The sequence below is a fragment of the Malaclemys terrapin genome, chromosome 4 (genome assembly GCF_027887155.1).
Source record: "Malaclemys terrapin pileata isolate rMalTer1 chromosome 4, rMalTer1.hap1, whole genome shotgun sequence".
NCBI lineage: Eukaryota > Metazoa > Chordata > Testudines > Emydidae > Malaclemys > Malaclemys terrapin.
In genome coordinates this window covers 33,363,844-33,381,511 of record NC_071508.1, presented here as the reverse complement: position 1 = coordinate 33,381,511, position 17,668 = coordinate 33,363,844, and the positions used below count along the sequence as shown (strand labels likewise).

General features: G+C 49.4%; 1 protein-coding gene across 2 annotated transcripts; it reads right to left on the bottom strand.

Moving 5' to 3' along the window:
• Positions 1 to 210: 210 nt before the first annotated feature.
• On the bottom strand, positions 211 to 16,261 carry LOC128836231 (uncharacterized). 2 transcript variants are annotated; one of them, XM_054026292.1, is made up of 7 exons: positions 16,152 to 16,261; positions 12,458 to 12,624; positions 9,848 to 9,967; positions 8,414 to 8,470; positions 7,060 to 7,212; positions 5,153 to 5,272; positions 211 to 4,703 (listed from the first exon to the last, which is right to left on the bottom strand). In XM_054026292.1, exons 2-7 carry the CDS (start codon positions 12,611 to 12,613, stop codon positions 4,695 to 4,697), a joined length of 615 nt encoding a protein of 204 aa, XP_053882267.1. In that variant the 5' UTR covers positions 12,614 to 12,624; positions 16,152 to 16,261; the 3' UTR covers positions 211 to 4,694. The 2 variants fall into 2 exon arrangements, with proteins under 2 accessions (XP_053882267.1, XP_053882268.1); XM_054026293.1 differs by lacking the exon at positions 5,153 to 5,272.
• Positions 16,262 to 17,668: the final 1,407 nt, after the last annotated feature.

Genomic DNA, 17,668 nt, shown 5'->3' with positions numbered 1-17,668 from the left:
GATGGGGCCAAGAGGTTTGTAGGACAAGAGGGGGCTCGGGGCTGGGGCAAGGAGTTGGGTTGGGTGGGGGTGGGGGTGTGGGGTACTGGCTCCAGGAGGGAGTTGAGGTGTAGGAGGAGTTCAGGGCTGGGGCTGGGTGTTGGGGCGCTGGAGGAGGTCAAGGGTGCAGGCTCTAGGTGATGATCAGGGAGCAAAATGAGGAACAAAGCATTTCACAAAATAATAGCACTTTTAATCTGAAAAGGCAATTGCACGGGAAGAGGCTGGTATATACTGAAATGATAACACAGTTGTTCAGAACAGCAGCATTATGCGGTTATTCTCTTCAGCGCTAATGCTAATATTGCCATGTGCTGATTATATGCCAGGGTGGCCAACCTGAGCCTGACAAGGAGCCGGAATTTACCAATGTACATTGCCAAAGGGCCACAGTAATATGTCAGCAGCCCATCAGCTCCTCAACCACACTCCCAGTGCCTCCCACCCACCGGCAGCCCCACCAATCAGCACCTCCCCCTCCCTCCCTGCACCTCCTAATCAGCTGTTTTGTGGCATGCAGGAGGCTTGGGGGGGGTAGGCTCAGGGGAGGGGGAAGGAAGGGGTGGAGTGGGGGCAGGGCCTGTGGCAGAGCCAGGGGTTGAGCAGTGAGCACCCCTCGGCACATTGGAAAGTTGGCACCTGTAGCTCCAGCCCCGGAGTCGGTGCCTATGTAAGGAGCCACATATTAACGTCTGAAGAGCCGCATGTGGCTCCGGAGTCACAGGTTGGCCACCCCTGTTATATGCAGAAAAGACATTCATTGTGAGATTGACATAATAAAAGGTGTGAGCTCTAAGCAGAATCCTGACGCTTGCCCGTTCACCAGTTTAAATAAGGCAGTGTGTCCCACGGACCTCATTTTCCAAAGATTTAGATTCATAGTTTTTAAGGCCAGAAAGAGCCATTAGACCAGTGGTCCCCAACCTTTTTCGTCTGACGAGCCACAGAGGACCGTGACGGCGGACGAGCATCCACCGAAAATCCGCCGACAAGCGGCATCGTCATTAGGTGGCATTTTGGTGGTGATGCCTCTGGATGACGCTGCTTTTCGGTGGCATTTCGGTGGATGCTCGTCCGCCCGCCAGTACGCGGGAGCACTTAAGACGCCCCGGAGGGTGCCATGGCACCCACGGGCACCGCGTTGGAGACCCCTGTATTAGACCATTCTAGTCTGACCTTCTACATAACCTAGGCCAGATAGGTTCACCCAGTTACCTCTGTATTGGTGTATGTAAAACTGTTTAAGCAGTTCACATTGTCACCATCTCTTGATTCTCTTATGTTGCAGTTTGTCGGCACCATGATATTGAGCAGACTAGTTGGATGCTGTATTCCAGAATAAAAGTGATTTCATTCCAGAAAAGTTACTCCACTTTGGAAGCACATTCTGGAGTAAAGTGGCTTTTATTCTGGAATAGAATGTCCAGATGGGGAGCTATTCTGAAATAGTTATTCTGGTTAGTTTCCTTATGTAAACAAGCGTTTCCTAAGGAATCAATGTCCAGGGTATTTTGAAGTGACATTTTGCAACAAGCCTTTTTGTTGACATTCCACAGCTAAAGGAACATTTATTCTTTCATTTTTGACTTAAAATGTTGTTTTTTTTCAGATACTGAAAAAGTTCAGTTTTCCTTTGGGTTTGGGGATGTTTTGGAAGTTCCTCTTTTGGTGACTTTCTCCTCTTTGTTTTTTTCAATGGAGGAAGCAAAAAAGTGGTTGAAATCCTCCCTGCCCTCTTTTTTAAACTTCTTCCAACTCGGAAGAGTTAAAACAGTGAAAAGCTCTTTTGAACTGAAAAGATGTGAAAAGTTTTTTTAAAAGTCATTAAAAGTGCTACTTTATTTAATTTGTAATTTCTTTTACAACTGAAAAAAAGTGTGAACAAGTATTTCATTTTATTTTTACTTTTCTCAACTTGTTCCCCATTTTTCTTCACTGGAAAAAGTGAAAAAAGGGAGTGGGGGGTAACCATCCCAATTTCTTCAGTTTTCAAAAGTTGAAATGAAAGAGTATAAATTGAAAGACACTGAAATTTTTAATTTCAAATCTACATTTTGAAATGCAACAATAAATCTCGTTTTGTTTCAAAGTGGCATTTCAAAACAAAATGAGTGTGGGTTTTTTTTTGCTTTAGTTTTGAAATGCCCCACAGAAAACCAACGTTTTCCAATCGGAAAATTTAAAAACAGAATTTTTCCTGTGGAAAGATCCGGGGACAAATTCTAGTATTCTGATCCAGTCTATATAACACTTTCTGCTGTCGTTGTCTAACAGCTGACCCTAAGCCGCGCTGAATATCTGCAATGCCCAGTGCAGTGAACTAGAACTCTGAGTACTCAGTAATAAAACTGGGTAGAAAACGGATCCCATCTTGATAAAATTTTTGAGATTTTGAAATTTTTCTTGGCCCAAATCGGGATGAAATGTGAAAATCTCAAAACATTTTGCAAACTGAAAAATCTGAATTTTTTTTTAGTTTCTGTCGATCAAAACATTTCATTTTGATTTTTACCTTTTTTAATTACCTTTTTTTGCTATCATTAGCTTAAATTTCTAAACAAAAAGTAGTTTTGCACTGAAAAAATTGATTTTTTTTGTTTGAAAAATAAAATTCTAACTCTTTTGTCCTCAAATTTTTCAAAACAAGAACTTCCTCAAAACCACCCTTTTCTCACAAACCGTTTTGGTTTCAGTGAATTGGCATTTCCAAAAAAAAAATTTTTTTTTGCTGAAAAATTCCTGACTAGCTCTAGTCAGTATCACTCAGAATCCGGACTGGTAAGGTTCTAACCTCTAGTGAACACTTCTCAAATTCGAAAGGTAAGCTTGGTTTTGAATGAACAGATAGGGATGTAGATAGACATAACATTCTGTGGGAACATTTGTTATAATAATACTGTAAGCTCAGGCTAATATAGCAAAAAAAAAAAAAAAGCATCTTTAGCATTTGCACGGTAGAATCAACCTGGCAACACACGAGGGGTGGATTCTTGCTGGAGCAGTGAAGGGAACAAGGAAATCTGATACATTTATATTGCCCTAGAGGTGTGGCTTTCCCGTTGTGGCACACTAAATCCTTCCTGGTGGGTTACAGAATGAGACATTTTAAGATCCAAGCAATAGGAGTGGTGGGGTACTGGAAGACAACTGGGATACTGGAAGGGAAGGGAGATCAGTGAGAAGATCTTTCTTTTATGACATGATCCTCAGAGTGAAAGAGTTGGATGACCACTGCCATAAAACCAAAGAAGATTGGGAAGAAGTTAGGAGGTGAGTGAATGTGATTTTAAATAGCAGTAACCCTGGTGGTCCTAAGCGCTTTATTCTACAAGTCCTGACAGCTGCTAAGGATTTGACTTCCCCTCAGAAATATGTTGTTTGAGAGCATCAGCAATGGCTGAAGAAATCATTCTAAGGACCTGGAAATCAGCAAAGAAGTCAAGTGCTAAAGGCTGGTCCATAAAACATGTGATCTAGATGGGATAGTACAACATGAAAGGAGAACGAGTGAGGATTTTCAGGAGACAGAGGGGCCAAGTTCTTGGTAGAAGCCCAAGACATCAGGAGTTACTGAGGGCTGAATGTGGCATTTACATGGAGATCATGGCATCACTGCTCTGTTCTGGGACAATCAGGATGTCATGTCTCTAGTGTTTTTTTTTTTTTTTTAATATATCACACGCTGCCCTGTATGTTCTATCACGTAATAGAAGTGTTTATATCTGGTTACCGAATCTGTTACCTTCTATCCACAGCCCATTGCTTACAGCACTCCTTTACTGCAACACAAATAAAAAAAAATTAAACAGACCCCCACTGTCTGCCTTGGTGCAGTAAAGTTGTGTGAGGGGACCAGGGGGCAAAGACCAAGAAAAAGGGATGGATCAACTTCTACTCCATAATCCTGTTGACTCCCGCTGTTTTCCCCATCCGTCTTGTTTGCCTGTGCAGACGGGAGGGTTTGTGGAATTGGGGGAGAGGTGTGAGCAGGACGGAAGGATGGCTTTGGAGTTCACTGTCTTGTGCTCTGGTTGCAGAGAGTTCCAGGGATCATAGGAGGATTTGAGGGGAGAGGGAGGCCTGGGTTCAGTCTCATTCCAGCTCCTCCCCCATTACTGACTGGCGAGTTTGAGGGGCCAGGGAAGGTGTGTGTGGGTCAGTTTGTTTTCACCGTCCCCATACAGGCTGGAGCGTTTAGGAATCAGGGGAGGGTTTTGGGGTGCAGAAAGTCAGAGTCTCCTGCCTCCTAATTTCGGGGGGGGGGGGAGAATTCAGGGGTCAGAGTCCACGAGGGGATTCTGTGAGGAGGGTCCTGAGAGAGGTCATGGGCTGCAGTAGGTTACAGACAGGAGAGTTTGTGGGGAAAGTCAGCGGATACTTTGAGCATTAAAGCTGCTCTCATCTCTCAGTTGGGGGCTCAGGAATAGTGGTGTCTGGCTCAGCATTTGCCCCTATCCCCTAGACACAGAAGAGTGGGGGGGGGTAGGGTGGGCTGCAGGAGATGTTGGGGCTCAGAGTTTGCTCCCTCTGCCGTCCTGCCTGGGAAGGTGAAGAAGTGGCCAAGGGTCCATGTCACTGTGGCTCCAATGCAGGAAATCTCCATCATGTTCTCAGTGCACCTGGGGGTGGGAGGAGCAAAGTTGGCCTCTGCTCCATCACAGCACCTGGGGAATAATCAGAGAACAGAATTCACCTTCCCATCTCATCAGGATCACATCGAAAACCAGCATTTGGCCCCTCCCCACCTCCGCCTTTTCTGACAGTAGTTCATCCAGGGGAGGGTTAGAATCCTTTGGTGGATCAACATAGAGGTAAAGCGCTGGACTGATCCAACATGGGAAATGAATTCCCCTTTCCCCAAGGAAAGGGGTCAAGGGGATCTGATTTTGCTCCCACTGAAATCCCTGGACAAACCCTCATTGATGTCAACGGGGCTCAGCTAGTGGCTCCATTGTCAGAGCAATGGGGCAGGAGCTCTCTCAAGGGCTAAGGGAAGGGGAGTCTTTCTGCTGATGTCAATGGGCTATGGATCAGGCCTGAGATGAGGAGCACTGTGTGTGCACGGTTGCTCCAGGGTTGGAGGGCAGGGAGTGTGTCTGGGCTCTAGCCTCACCATCTGCGTGTAGTCCTGCTGTTTCAAGGCCTTGTGTCCATACACCAAGGCGGCGATGGCCGTGCATAGCTCCAGCAGGCACAGCAGGATGAATATCGAGTTAATCCCATGACTCAGAATCTGTGGGGAAGAAAGCCCAGGGGAAGTCATCCAGCAACCCCATTGCACGGAGCCACCTCATCCCGGGGGAGGCCTGTGCCCCAGCTGGGAGGTGTCATTACTACACAGCGAGGGGGTGAGGACTGCCTGAGCTCTCCTCTCTGCCACATGCCCTGATAGGGGGCAGGTCATGGCAATGGGGCCCAGCCATCCAGTGGCCAGACATACTATGTGTTGGGTCCTGCGTGGCACTGACTAGGACTCAAATTGGCTGCATTAGGCAGTGACTCTCCCAGTACAACCAAAGGGAATCCCTTCTCCTCCCAGGGCTGAGCTGGGCAGAGCCTGTCTTGTTTCAGAGTCTAGCGCCCTGCCCCTCCTTCGTCTCTGGCTCTTCTCCTGCCCCTTGTTCTCACTCACTCTGTGAAGCTCACCAGAGACGCTCATAGCTTTGGCAGGGCCGTGGGCCAGGTCACACCCATGGGGTCCCAGGTAGATTTCAGTGACCCACCTAGCGTGTTTGAGGGAGGAGGGTTTGGCAACAGGGTGGAGGGCAGGAAGGGGGGAAGCGGGGCAGCTTCTCATGGCACAATATGGGCCCCGCAAAGGCCACGTATTAAAGCATAGTCTATGTACTGTTCCCCTCACTACGGCCATTGTGATGGCTGCCATCTTGGCTGGCGCACCAGGAACTGAGCTTGGAGCCTCTGGAGTGTGGTGTATTGGAAACGGTGTTAAAATTACAAGCACTCACTTAGCTAGCCGCTGGGGGAACTGAACTGGGGAATCTCTAGAACTAAACTATTGAGTCTTTACAGGTTGAGCTAAAGAGCCAGGCTCACAAGTAGCTCTTGTGCACCAGGTGCTATGGGGACCCATAACACCCTCACACTGACCCTACACCCACTCCTGAGCTTCCTCCCATAAGGCTGTTCAGCTGAATGATCCAGTCCCCATTCCGGGCTACATACTGATGGTATCATTATACCAGCGGGCCAAGGAAAAACTGGTCTCTTTAAATCTCAGGGTGCTGAGTTGAAGCAGTTCTCAGTGTGGGCCCCATCTAGCCCTGGGGCAATGCTGCTGTTGTGGAGGCACCCCGTTAACAAAAGAGCCCGTTCCTAACCTCTCCCTACTTATTGCTAATCTCAAGCAAGCAAAAATCATGAGCCTCAAAGAATTGCAAGTTTGGTGTAAAAATCATGAGATTTAACACCCCCCCCCCAAATATGGGGTTCATTTTATTTGCCTTTTGGTTCCCCACAGCCAGAAGCCTGGAGGAACCTTACTTTTTTTTTTGGTTTTAAATGGCAGCTGAGAGTCTCAACTAATCAACCTAGTCCAGGAGCTGGGGCTTTAAGAAAAACACCAAATATTGTGCAACTCAAATAAATCTGCAAGAGTTGGCAGCACCGCTTGCATCTGAGCCTCTCAAGGGGCTTCGCAAACATTATGATGGCCAACTCACCTGAGAAAGGCACTATTAGCCCCATTTCCTAGATGGGGAAACTGAGGCATAGAGTGGGATTGCAGAGCAAGTCAGTGACAGAGCTGAGGTCTCCTGACCCACCCTGGTCTAGTGAATAACTACTAGAGCTTCCCGCCCCTCTTGTTTGATTGAACCCCCCACCCCCAATCAGGTGGACAGAGGGATTTGTTGCCCCTTGCTGAGTTTCTTTTCTCATGTTGCAGAGCCAGTGGGTCCTGAGAGGGATGATCCCAGGTCTCCTGGAGTGCTAGACCCAGTCAGGCCCTGCAAAGAGGCTGTGGATTGCTGCAGGAGTGGGGGGAATGGAAGAGGTACCCACGTAGACAGATTGGGAGCAGTTCAGCGGGGTCATTTTGCCGCCCTCATGTATGTTGCACCACGGGATGTCTTGGCCGATCTCCACGCTGTGAATGATCACAGCTGTCAGGGTGGCCAGGATGACCAGGCCGCTGATAATGTAGCAGACTTTCACCTGGATCAATCACAGCCAATTAGAGGAGAGCAGGGCACAACATCTGTCATCATTACAGCACTCACCGAGATTAGCGCCCCAGTGCAATGGTGGCCCTACAGGCAGTCTCTGCCTCAAAGGTCTTACCGTCCAAACAGACTAGGCAGAAAGAACTGTTATAACCCCTGTCCCCCGCCTCCCACTCTACAGGTGTGGAACTGGGGCACAGAGATGTTAGGTGCCTTGCCTGAGGTCAAATCTGTGGCAGGACTGGGAAAAGAAACCAGCTCTCCAGATCCCCTGGCCAAAGCCTTAATTACAAAGCCATCCTCATGGCACGTTTATAATAAGGGTGTAATCTCTAAAGGCTCTGCTGTCTGCAGAGGCAGGCAGCCAGTTTGTGTCCAGTTCCTCTCACACAACACAAGTAACAGTTTGGAGGACGAGCAACTGCCACATCCGGGCCAATCAGCTGAGGCACCTGAGCCAACAGTCCATGGGCTGAAACAGCTGGGGCTGCGTGGCCTACATTGGGGAGCTCTGGGGTCTGGAATGGACTTCCTGTGCTGGTCTACGGAGTCTGAGCATGTTGACTTGGAGGATGCAGCGTATCTGTTCCAGCAGGGGGCGATGGGGCTATATTGTTATGCAGTTGTGATATTAAAGTCCTAGGGCTCTATTTTGTGAGGCTCGGAGCCCAATCAACTCCCAGCAAAGTCCATGGGCTCAAATCTTCATTCCGGTGGATGCAGGAATGGAGAGGGTTGGGCAAATATGGTTAAAGCCACCCTTGCACATCCCAGCCCCTAGTGTAAGGGTCCATCTACACAGCAACTGGAAGATGTGACTCCCAGCTCAGGTAAACGTGCACATGCTAGCTCTACTCGAGCTAGCGCCTAAAACTAGCAGTGCTGGCCACAGCGGCACAAGCCAGGTAACCTGAGTATGTACCTAGGATCCTGGACAGGGTTGTACTCGGGTCCACCACCCATGCCGCCATGGCCATGCTGCAGAGCAAGCAGATGTTCGTCTGCCTGAGCTGGGAATCCCACCTCCCAGCTGCAGTGTAGAAACGGCCTGAGTTAAAGTAGGCTCAGGGCTTCTGAAATTTACATCCAGGCTATGTAGGGCCTCCTAGGTGCCATCAACCGCTGTGGCTAGCTGTAGTGCAGCCCTGCACCAGTCCCACTCCCATGAACAAAAATGCTTGGAGGATATTTACCAGCCGGATGCTTTCTCTTCTCTCAGCCTCCACCAGCACAGATCCTGAGGACACGAGCTGCCCAGGAAACAGCAAATTGGGAAGAGTCATTGGCAGGTTCCCATCCCACTCAAAATCACACGCACGTTGGAACTGGGTGGAATGAACCCCACAGGACTATGGGCCATGGAAGCCCTGCCCCACAAGCAAACACAAGACTGGGATAGATCAGTGGTTTGAGCATTGGCCTGCTAGATTCAGGGTTGTAAGTTCAATCCTTGAGGGGGCGTTTAGGGATCTGGGGATTGGTCCTTCTTTGAGCTAGATGACCTCCTGAGGTCCCTTCCAACCCTGATATTCTATGATTGTCACTAGGATCAAGGTGTAAAGAGACCCAAATTCAGGTTTGGGGAGTTCAATGGTGGGACTGAGGTCTCACAGGCTCTCAAGTCCCATCTCATGGGATTCCCATTGCAGAGGAGCTGGGATTGTCCCAAGTTTTCAGAAGCTAAAGGTTCATTGTCTGGTGCCACAGTGCAATCTGCTGGGTGTTTCCTTATGGAAAGGTGGCTGTGAAGTTTTCCAGATGGGATTTGCTTTTCCTCCATGTCACCATCTGGATACATACCCTCCATGACAGATGGACAGGACTCTAAAGCCTATATGCACGGGTAACTGACCCTGAGCTTGGGATTCAGAGAGAGAATTGCATGAGCCTTTTGATCTAAGAATAAGGGCCAATTTAGTCCCCTGCTGATGGCTGCATCAGTTTCAGTAGTGTCTTATGGGGTGCCGCCACTAGAAAGGGGGGAAAGATCTACCATCTCCCAGACTGGGGTGTATACGCAGTGGAGCCTGATTGAATGTAGGGGTGAATTTCCATTGTACCCCAGAGGAGTTCTTCCCTGCCAGAGCTGGGGCCTCTCTGTCGCAGCGGTGATTGGGGGGTGAAATCTAGCAGACTGAACCCCTCCCTCACACCAGCCTGGGGAATGGATCTGATCCGGGACAGGATTGGGGTAGACCAATGTCATAGGGGTAGGGTTGCCAGTCTGCCACAGCATTCAGGGGTCTCTCCCATGTTTCCATGAGCCTCATTTGCAGGCCTGCAACCCAAGATATGTGTGAGCCTGCAACCCAAGATGTGTGTGAGCACTGATGATGGCATTCTGGCCCAGGATGGTGCACATCTGCATGCCGTGACCCTGCACCATGGGGGGCCTGATGGAGCTGTCAAAGTGTTTGCAGGGTCACCACCATCTTCTCCTCCCCTCCCAAGGGCTCAGTGCATAGCACACTCCCTGTTGTTCTGAAAGCCTGCCTGGCTATGCTCACTGCCTTCTGTGCCATAGTCCAGGGCATATGCCAGAGCAGATTTGTTGAGCCATGCCCCTGCCGCCCCTGAAACTGGATCAAAGGGCTGAGCTTCTCACTCCTGGATCTGTCTGTGCCTACCAGCAAGCCAATCCAGAAGTAGACTCCGCTGGCCACAGTGAGGGCTGGGGCTGGGGATTCAGTTATCATCAAGGCAATCCCAAAGGAGATCTGAATGAAACCAGATACGATCTGTATGGCCTAGAGGGGAAGAGGAGATGGAGCTTGGTGTCACTTATACACAATATGTGCAGCAGCATTACCATGATCTATGGCATCACTGTTATCACCATAGCCACCACCACTGACATCATTACCTCCATCACCTTGCTATCACCCCATCACCCTGCCAACCTCATCACCACCACCATCATCATCCCACCAACCCCATCACCCTGACATCATCATCACCCCCATCAACCCAACCAACCCCATGACCCTGCGAACCCCATCACCCTGTCAACATCATCACCGTCATCAGCCTCACCAATCTCATCACCCTGCCAATGTCATCAGCACCACCAAACCCATCATCCCATCACCCCGACAACCCTATCACCGCCACCATCATCACCACCATCATCCCCACCAACCCTATCACCCTCACCAACCCCATCACCCTGCCAACATCATCACCCTGTGAAAGTGAAATGAATTATATTAAAGAAATAGAATGAATTAAAGAATGCTGTATGTACCTTTAAGTAGAAATGAGAAATGCTGCAATCCAGGTGTCAGGAAAGCAGACATTAACTGTTAATCAATTGCTCCACTTAAGGGCGATTGGTGAAGCATTAGCCTTAGATCGATAAGAGTTAATAAGGAAGCAGGATATGCATATTGTGCCCCAGGCAAATTTTACAATTTTGCTCTCTCTGTCCCTTTGTTTAGTTCGCACCCTTTTATCTGTATAAATAAGACTGTTTGAATCTTGCATGGTGCTCACATTATCTGAGTGTTATTAGCAGAGCACTGTGCTAATAAAACAGAGTGGTCTGACAAACTGAGTCCTGAGTCTAACTTTGACAACCCCCATCAGCCCAACCAGCCCGATCACCCTGCGAACCCTATCATCCCCACCATTATCACCTCCATCAGTCCCACCAACCATATCACCCTCGCCAACATCATCACCATGCCAATGTCATCAGCCCCACCAACCTCATCACTCTGCCAACCCCATCACTGCCACCAACCCCATCACCGCCATCATCCCCACCAACCTCCTCACCCCTATCAGCCCCATCACCCTCGCCAACATCATCACTACCACCAACTGCCTCACCCCCGCCATCAGCACCACCCTCAGCCCCACCAATCCCATCACCCTGCTAATATCATCACCCCATCACACTGCCAATGTCATCAGCACCATCATCCCGTTAACATCATCATCACCATCACCCCTGCCAACTCCATCACCCTGCAATTATCATCATCACTCCCAGCACCCCCACCAACATTATCACCATCGCCCCATCACCCTGCCAACATCATCACCGCCATCACCCCCACCATCAATGCTAACCATCATCTTTACCATCCCCAGTACCGTTATGAACAGCAGCTGCATCCCCACTACTGCCATTGTCATTATTTTCTGTTTTCTCCCCCCACCCCGCCTGGGGAACAAATTGTGACTTTCCGTCACATCACCACTTCAGACCTCCATTCCTGGAGGAGCTCATCTCCTGATGACCCACAGTATCTGAGACACACACGCTCAGCTTCAGCCCTTGGGTTAGCCCCAGACCCTAAACTTATCAGCAGAATGAGAGCAGATGGGGGAAATCAACTGGGTTGAGGCACCAAAATCCTCCCATGGAGATAATCCTATCTGTCTTACATTGCTGGCTGGCCAGCATTTTTCTGGGCACACAGGGAGATGTTTATGTCTTTGGATGCCAGGGAGCTGTTAAGCTAGGAAACCCTGCAGCTGTAGCACTTTGTGGTGTGCTCTTGCCAGCTCTCGCCAGCTAAATGGGGCTCAGGCTGTGTTAATAGCACCAGGGGAGGCTGGTGATGCAATAGGGGTGTTCTTCATTTGGGGTTAGCTCCAGACTTGCTCCCTAGGGAAAGTGGGGCACTTGCCTTTTGGAGCAGAGATAAAACTGAGGTCACTCATGGTCTTTTAAGATGCCAAAGGGGGAGGCTAGATCTGGCCTCCTGGCTCATGTAATTACACACTGCCTTCCCCAAATTTCCCTCCTGCTGTTTCACTTGCATATGGCTGCGGCACAGTTGTTGTGCGTCACCCCAGAGGTGGCTGCATTTCAGTGGCTGGAGGAGCTGCAGCGTGGAATCTTTAGGGATGCGAGGGGCTATGTGACCATCCAGTGGGGGGAGAGGGGGTAATGCTTACAGTTCAGCTGGCGCTAGCTGGGTCCCCTGTTGGGCCATCTCAGCAGCCAGGCAAGGGCTGAATGTGCAGGGCGCATATTCCAGTTCTAAGACACACACACACACACACGCACACGCACACGCACACGCACACGCACAGTCAAGGGTTAATTCTTGCTTCTCTAGGCTTCACCCACAGCATCCTTGCAAGTGAAGGGAAGGAGAGTCCATTAGTCTCCTAGAGAGCCAAGGGGAAGGGCCCAGCTGCCCTTCGCTAAGTGCACTGTGTGTGTGTGTGTGGGTCACTCTCAGTTCCCCTTCGTTCATCCAGCAGAGATGTCAGACCCTCACCCCCAGCGCCTTGGGCTGTGCCTTCCTGAAGCCTTTGACCTGGGCCGAGCTGGGCTGTGGTGCCGTTGAGTCCAGCTGTGCAGCCCGGGGGTCGGTCTGCGGGACGACCTCTGTGACGATCTTCACCCCCCCGGATTCTGTCACTGTTGTTGCCATTTTGGTGCCAGCTGTGGAGAGAACGGGAAAGTTGGGGTCAGCAGCAGGACAAGGCAGGGGCAGGGGAATGGCAGCTCCCCACTGCAGCAGTCAGGCAGAGGGGAATCCGCCGCCTCCTGCCAATGGAATGGGACAGCTGACTCCTTCCTAGCTGGGGAATCCCTTCAGACAAATAGCCTATAGGGGAAGGGTGAGCTTGCTATGGGCATCCCAGGGGCCTGCTCGCTAAGGTGATCCCAGAGGAGAGATCCCAGAGACCTGCTCTCTAAGGGGATCCCAGAGGAGAGACCCCGGGGGCCTGTTGGCCAAGGGGATCCCAGGGGAGAGATCCCAGGGGTGAGCTCACTAGGGAGATCCCAAGGGAGATCCTAGGGGCCTGCTTGCTATGGGATCCCAAGGGAGAAGTCCCATGGATATTTGATGTACAATGATCCCAATGGTTTACCCCTTAGGGTTTCCAGAAGGAGCTGGGGGAGGGGTGAATCCCAGGCTTCACTGAAAGGCAGTGCAGGGGCTAATGAGGCCAGTCCTGTGGCTGCATTCTGTGGGGACAGCAGGTCAGATCCTGGCCCCTGTCACATCCCAGGCACCTGGAAGTTATGAGGCTGCAGGCTTCGGGGAGTGGGGAAGGGGTCATGGCATGAGTAACCCCGCTCTGGGTAGACTGCAGTGAAGACTGGTGGACTAGCAATACGAGTAGGTCCCCAGGATCCAGGGCGGGCTTGGACAGCTCACATTGAAACCTGCCACATCTTCACTGCAATTTTGTTCCACACTAGCTCGATGAAAGCTAGTGCGGGTATGTCACAGTGCTGCAGTCAGACCTCTGAGAGAACCATGGACATACTCAAAGATTGCTTCATGCCAAACACGTGGGTGGAATGCCCTAGCAAAGGGAGAAGAAATCCCAGGGGATAAGGATAAGTGAGTGGGTGGGGTTAGAGAGAGGAGGCCAAAGCAGGGAAGGAGGACACTCCCCATTTGCTGGGAGAAAGCAGGGCCTGGGGAACAACAGAACCAAACAGAGATGGGTGGGGGTGGGGGTGAGAAATGAAACAACAGGAAGAGAGAGAGTGAGAGGGAAAAACAGAATTGGTGTGAAGGGGAAGATACAGTAGAAGAGCTATAGGGAGGGAGAAGGAAACAAAGGGAAGGACAAAAAATGAGGAGGAGGGACAAAGTATTTGGGAGACCAGATCCCAAGGCTGTGCTCACCATGGGGATCTCCAGGCGAGCTCCCTATGGGAGGGAGGGATAGAGTGACTGATGCAGAGGAGGAGGAGGAAAGATAAGAGAGAAAGAGGGAGGGGGAAGAGAGAAGCACATAGGGGAATAAGGAGGATGGAAGGAGAAATGAAATGATGTACTCAAAGAGACACAGAGAGAGGGAAATCGGCAGAGACGCATTTTGACTCCTGCTGTTCAGGACTCTTGATGGATTCAAAACTACCACGATGCAAGTGCCAATCTAACGATTCCCCCCAGTTCCTTGGAAATCTCCTAGTCCCCCAGCCCCCCAACCTAACAATCACCCCCCAGTTCCTTGGGGATCTCCCCAGGGCTGTCCTTAGGATTTATGGGGCCCTATGCAGTATTATTAAATTGGTGCCCCTATGCCCGATGGCAGCCTGGGCTCACAGCCCGGGGGTGGGAGGGTGCGGGCGGAGGAATGAGGCAGCAAAGGATAGCGAGATGCCTGGTCCACCTCACGGTGGCAGAGAGTCACAGTTCCCCACAGAGACCCCCGTACCCTCTTCCTCACGCAGAATGGACATGCAGAAGGTACCTAATTACAAGCACTAAACTTGGGAATAAAAAATGTCAGTCACAGGTTTTTCGATATGCCCTAAAGTTTGCAGACATTTATTTGCAAAAACTTTGTAGTAAGGGCGAGTCAGCAGTCTTGCTGAATACAACATTAAATATTATGGAATACATGATGCAGCTCTTCTCTGTTTTACATTTTCTTAATCAGTATTTCTAAATTGCTTTTATATTTTAAATGTACTCTTAAGCCTTCATAAAGTAATCATTCCAGATTACTACATATTTAACTCACTGAAACAAAGACATTATTTTAAATTAATCAGTCACAGAGGTTTAGTGTGTTCATAACAATGTTCATTGCTTTTAGAAAAAGGGAACACTCATTTACTTTATGTGATCTCCATAACAATACACCTGTTTATGAAATTTCACCAACTTGAAAAAATATGTTTCCAAAGATTTTAGGCATAACAAAGGATTTTATATCTTACTAAGGTACTGATTTTGCTGGAGGGTTCTTAAAACTAGTTCATCAGATAGTCAGAAATAAAGAAAGGGAAACTCTTTGTCCAGCTATCTGGAAGGAAAGGGCTGTTGTCCCTTTAAGGGCTCTCTTCAAGGTGCGGGGGTGGGGGCGGGGGAGAGGGAGAAAGGGATTGACAGGAAGACTTTGGAAGCAAGTTTTTTTTACTATAGTAATTAAAATTAAAATGTGTATTTTAGATAAGGGTGGTTTTTGAAGGATTTATTTAAAAAATCATATGTCTGAAGATCCAAGCATTTAAGGCTAAAGATGATTGTTCATCTAAAAGTCTATGCAAGGATTTTTTAGAGATGTGATTTCATAATCTTCATCAACTCATTAATGAAATATTTTAAAGCAAATTTTAAACTAAGGTCTTGAAGACTAACATGTTAACAGATTATCGAGGGGGTGCAAAATTCAGTTTAAGATCAGGTGGCATAAGGAATACATAATCTGCAATAGCCCCGCATCCCATAGTCCAGGGCATGCATCACAGCTCTACAACAGAACCATTACAGTAACTCACAACTGTTTTTGTCAGTAAATTCAGAAACTGACAGTATATACCTGGGGTTTGGCAAGTGCCTGTTAAATGGCTTCATTACCACTTGAATGGCTCTTTAACAGTTTCAGTGTTGTGCTAATAGGTCTGGCAGGCTGGAGGCTTTTTCACTTTTTACTACTAGATCTCCTCCCGGAGTAAGAGTCACCAGGCTGCAGCAGCCAGCTGTGGGAGTTTGCAGGAAGGGTCAGAACAGGGATAGGAAGAGCCAAGGGGTGGACACTAAGACCCAGTGGTGGCCAAAATTTTTAGGTGCCCTACGCAGAATGCAGCCATTCTGCGTAGGGCACCTAAAAATTTTGGCCACCACTGGGTCTTAGTGTCCACCTCTTAGTGGCTGCATTCTGCGTATGCCTAAAGATGGCTCTGGATCTCCCACTCCCCCACCCCCCCACCAATCTAACAATCACCCCCCAGTTCTTTGGGGCTCTCCTACTCCCCTGCCCCCCCCACAACCTAACAATCACCCCCAGTTCCTTGGGGATCTCCCACTCCCCCCCATCAATCTAACAATCACCCCCCAGTTCCTTGGGGATCTCCCACTCCCCCCATCAATCTAACAATCGTCCCCCAGCCCCTTGGGGATCTCCCACTCCCCCCAGCCCCGCACCCTCAGGGTCTCCCTGGCTCAGCAAGTGTCTGTCAGGGGGAATGCAGGGGGCTGACCCGCTGCCTTCACTTACTCTGCCTAGCTGTCTGGCTGGTAGGACGCTGTGTGTTGTGTTGTGCAAGCCTCAGGCTTCTCTCTGCCTTGGCAGCTTTCCCCACCTCGTTGGCCAGAGTCCAGTGGTGGGCGGGAATGCAGAGAGCATGTCAGAGGAACTCATTGCCATTCTGGCAGCTCCGCACAGACAGGAAGTTTGTTTGTGGACATTTGTGAGGGTTCCTCTTTCCCAAGTCTCCCATTCTGGCCTGTTTCCCAGAGCCGGGGAGGGAAATGGGGGGCGGCGAGAGAGAGGATCAGTCCACCTCTGTGGATCTGGGTGCCTGTAAGAGAGACAACATGGACCGGAGACAAAGACCATGCGCAGGGAGAAAATAATGTTAATTACTCTGTATTTTCATGAAGTATGCATCTGTGGTGCCCACAGCACAGCCCTGTGCACTTGGAGGCCCCTCTGTTTCCCCAGTATATCTTCTGTATACAACATTGGCCCTGTGACCCAGGGAGCCCTTGATGCCAGCTGGCAGAGGGCACAGGGGATCATAGGATTTTACAGGGATCCCCTGGACTGGCTACCTGCCTAATAGTTCACCCAAGGGTGGCATGTGAAGTCTCTAGTGAGAGCCAGTTGCCTACTGGTTGTCACGGTCATTGTGCAATGTACGTACAGGTAATATTTAAAGAGTCATGTATCTATAATAAAAAATACGTTCTTAAGGTCTTGGAGTTAAAGCCGGTCACCAGGCAGTGACATACCTCGGAGATGTTCCTTTCAGACAGAAGGTAATAGACACCTATTTCCCTGTCTGGCCATTTGTGTGTTGTGCACCTCTCAGTAGATGTCTATTTGCAAACTGAGCCAGGTGTGAATTGAGAGGCTGTGAAATCTACAAAAAAGAAGGAGAAACAAGCAGCAGGGGTGGGGGTGGCCTGTTGATGAATAAAGATAAAGGATTGACCTGGTATATCTTGGTGTGCAAGAGACACACTGAATTCTTCACCAAGGAGGCCAACTGACTGCATTCTTCTCATGAAAGGAGGGTCCCAACCAGGTTGGCTGTAAAACTCTAGAAGGATTTCAGGCGAGCACTATTTTACAAGACATGAGAGTATCTTGTGAATTAAGTCTAGGTTCTAGAATGCATGTTATGATTTTGTTTTATATGTAGCCATTTGTTTCCAATGCTTCCACTTGCTACTATTATGATCTCTCTGCTTTGGTAAATAAACTTGTATTTGGTTTCACTATAAATAAATCGAAGTGGTGTGAATTGAGCAGAGTGGTGGTCTGAGGTGGAACTGGTAAGCTGGGCCATATGGCTTCTTTGGAAGTAGCAGATTGATGAAGTCTGTGAATGTCTAGAGGACCAGGGGGTGGGCACTCCAGTGGGATGCTTGGAGGGTGCCTGTTGCTAGCCTGTAGAGAGACTGCAGGACCTGGAAGGCGTAGAGGGGAGTGATTGTGTTGCTTGTGGCTAATGGAGTTGGGGAGCTGACCCCCCCCCCCCCCCCCCGGCACAGACAAGGCTCCCTCAT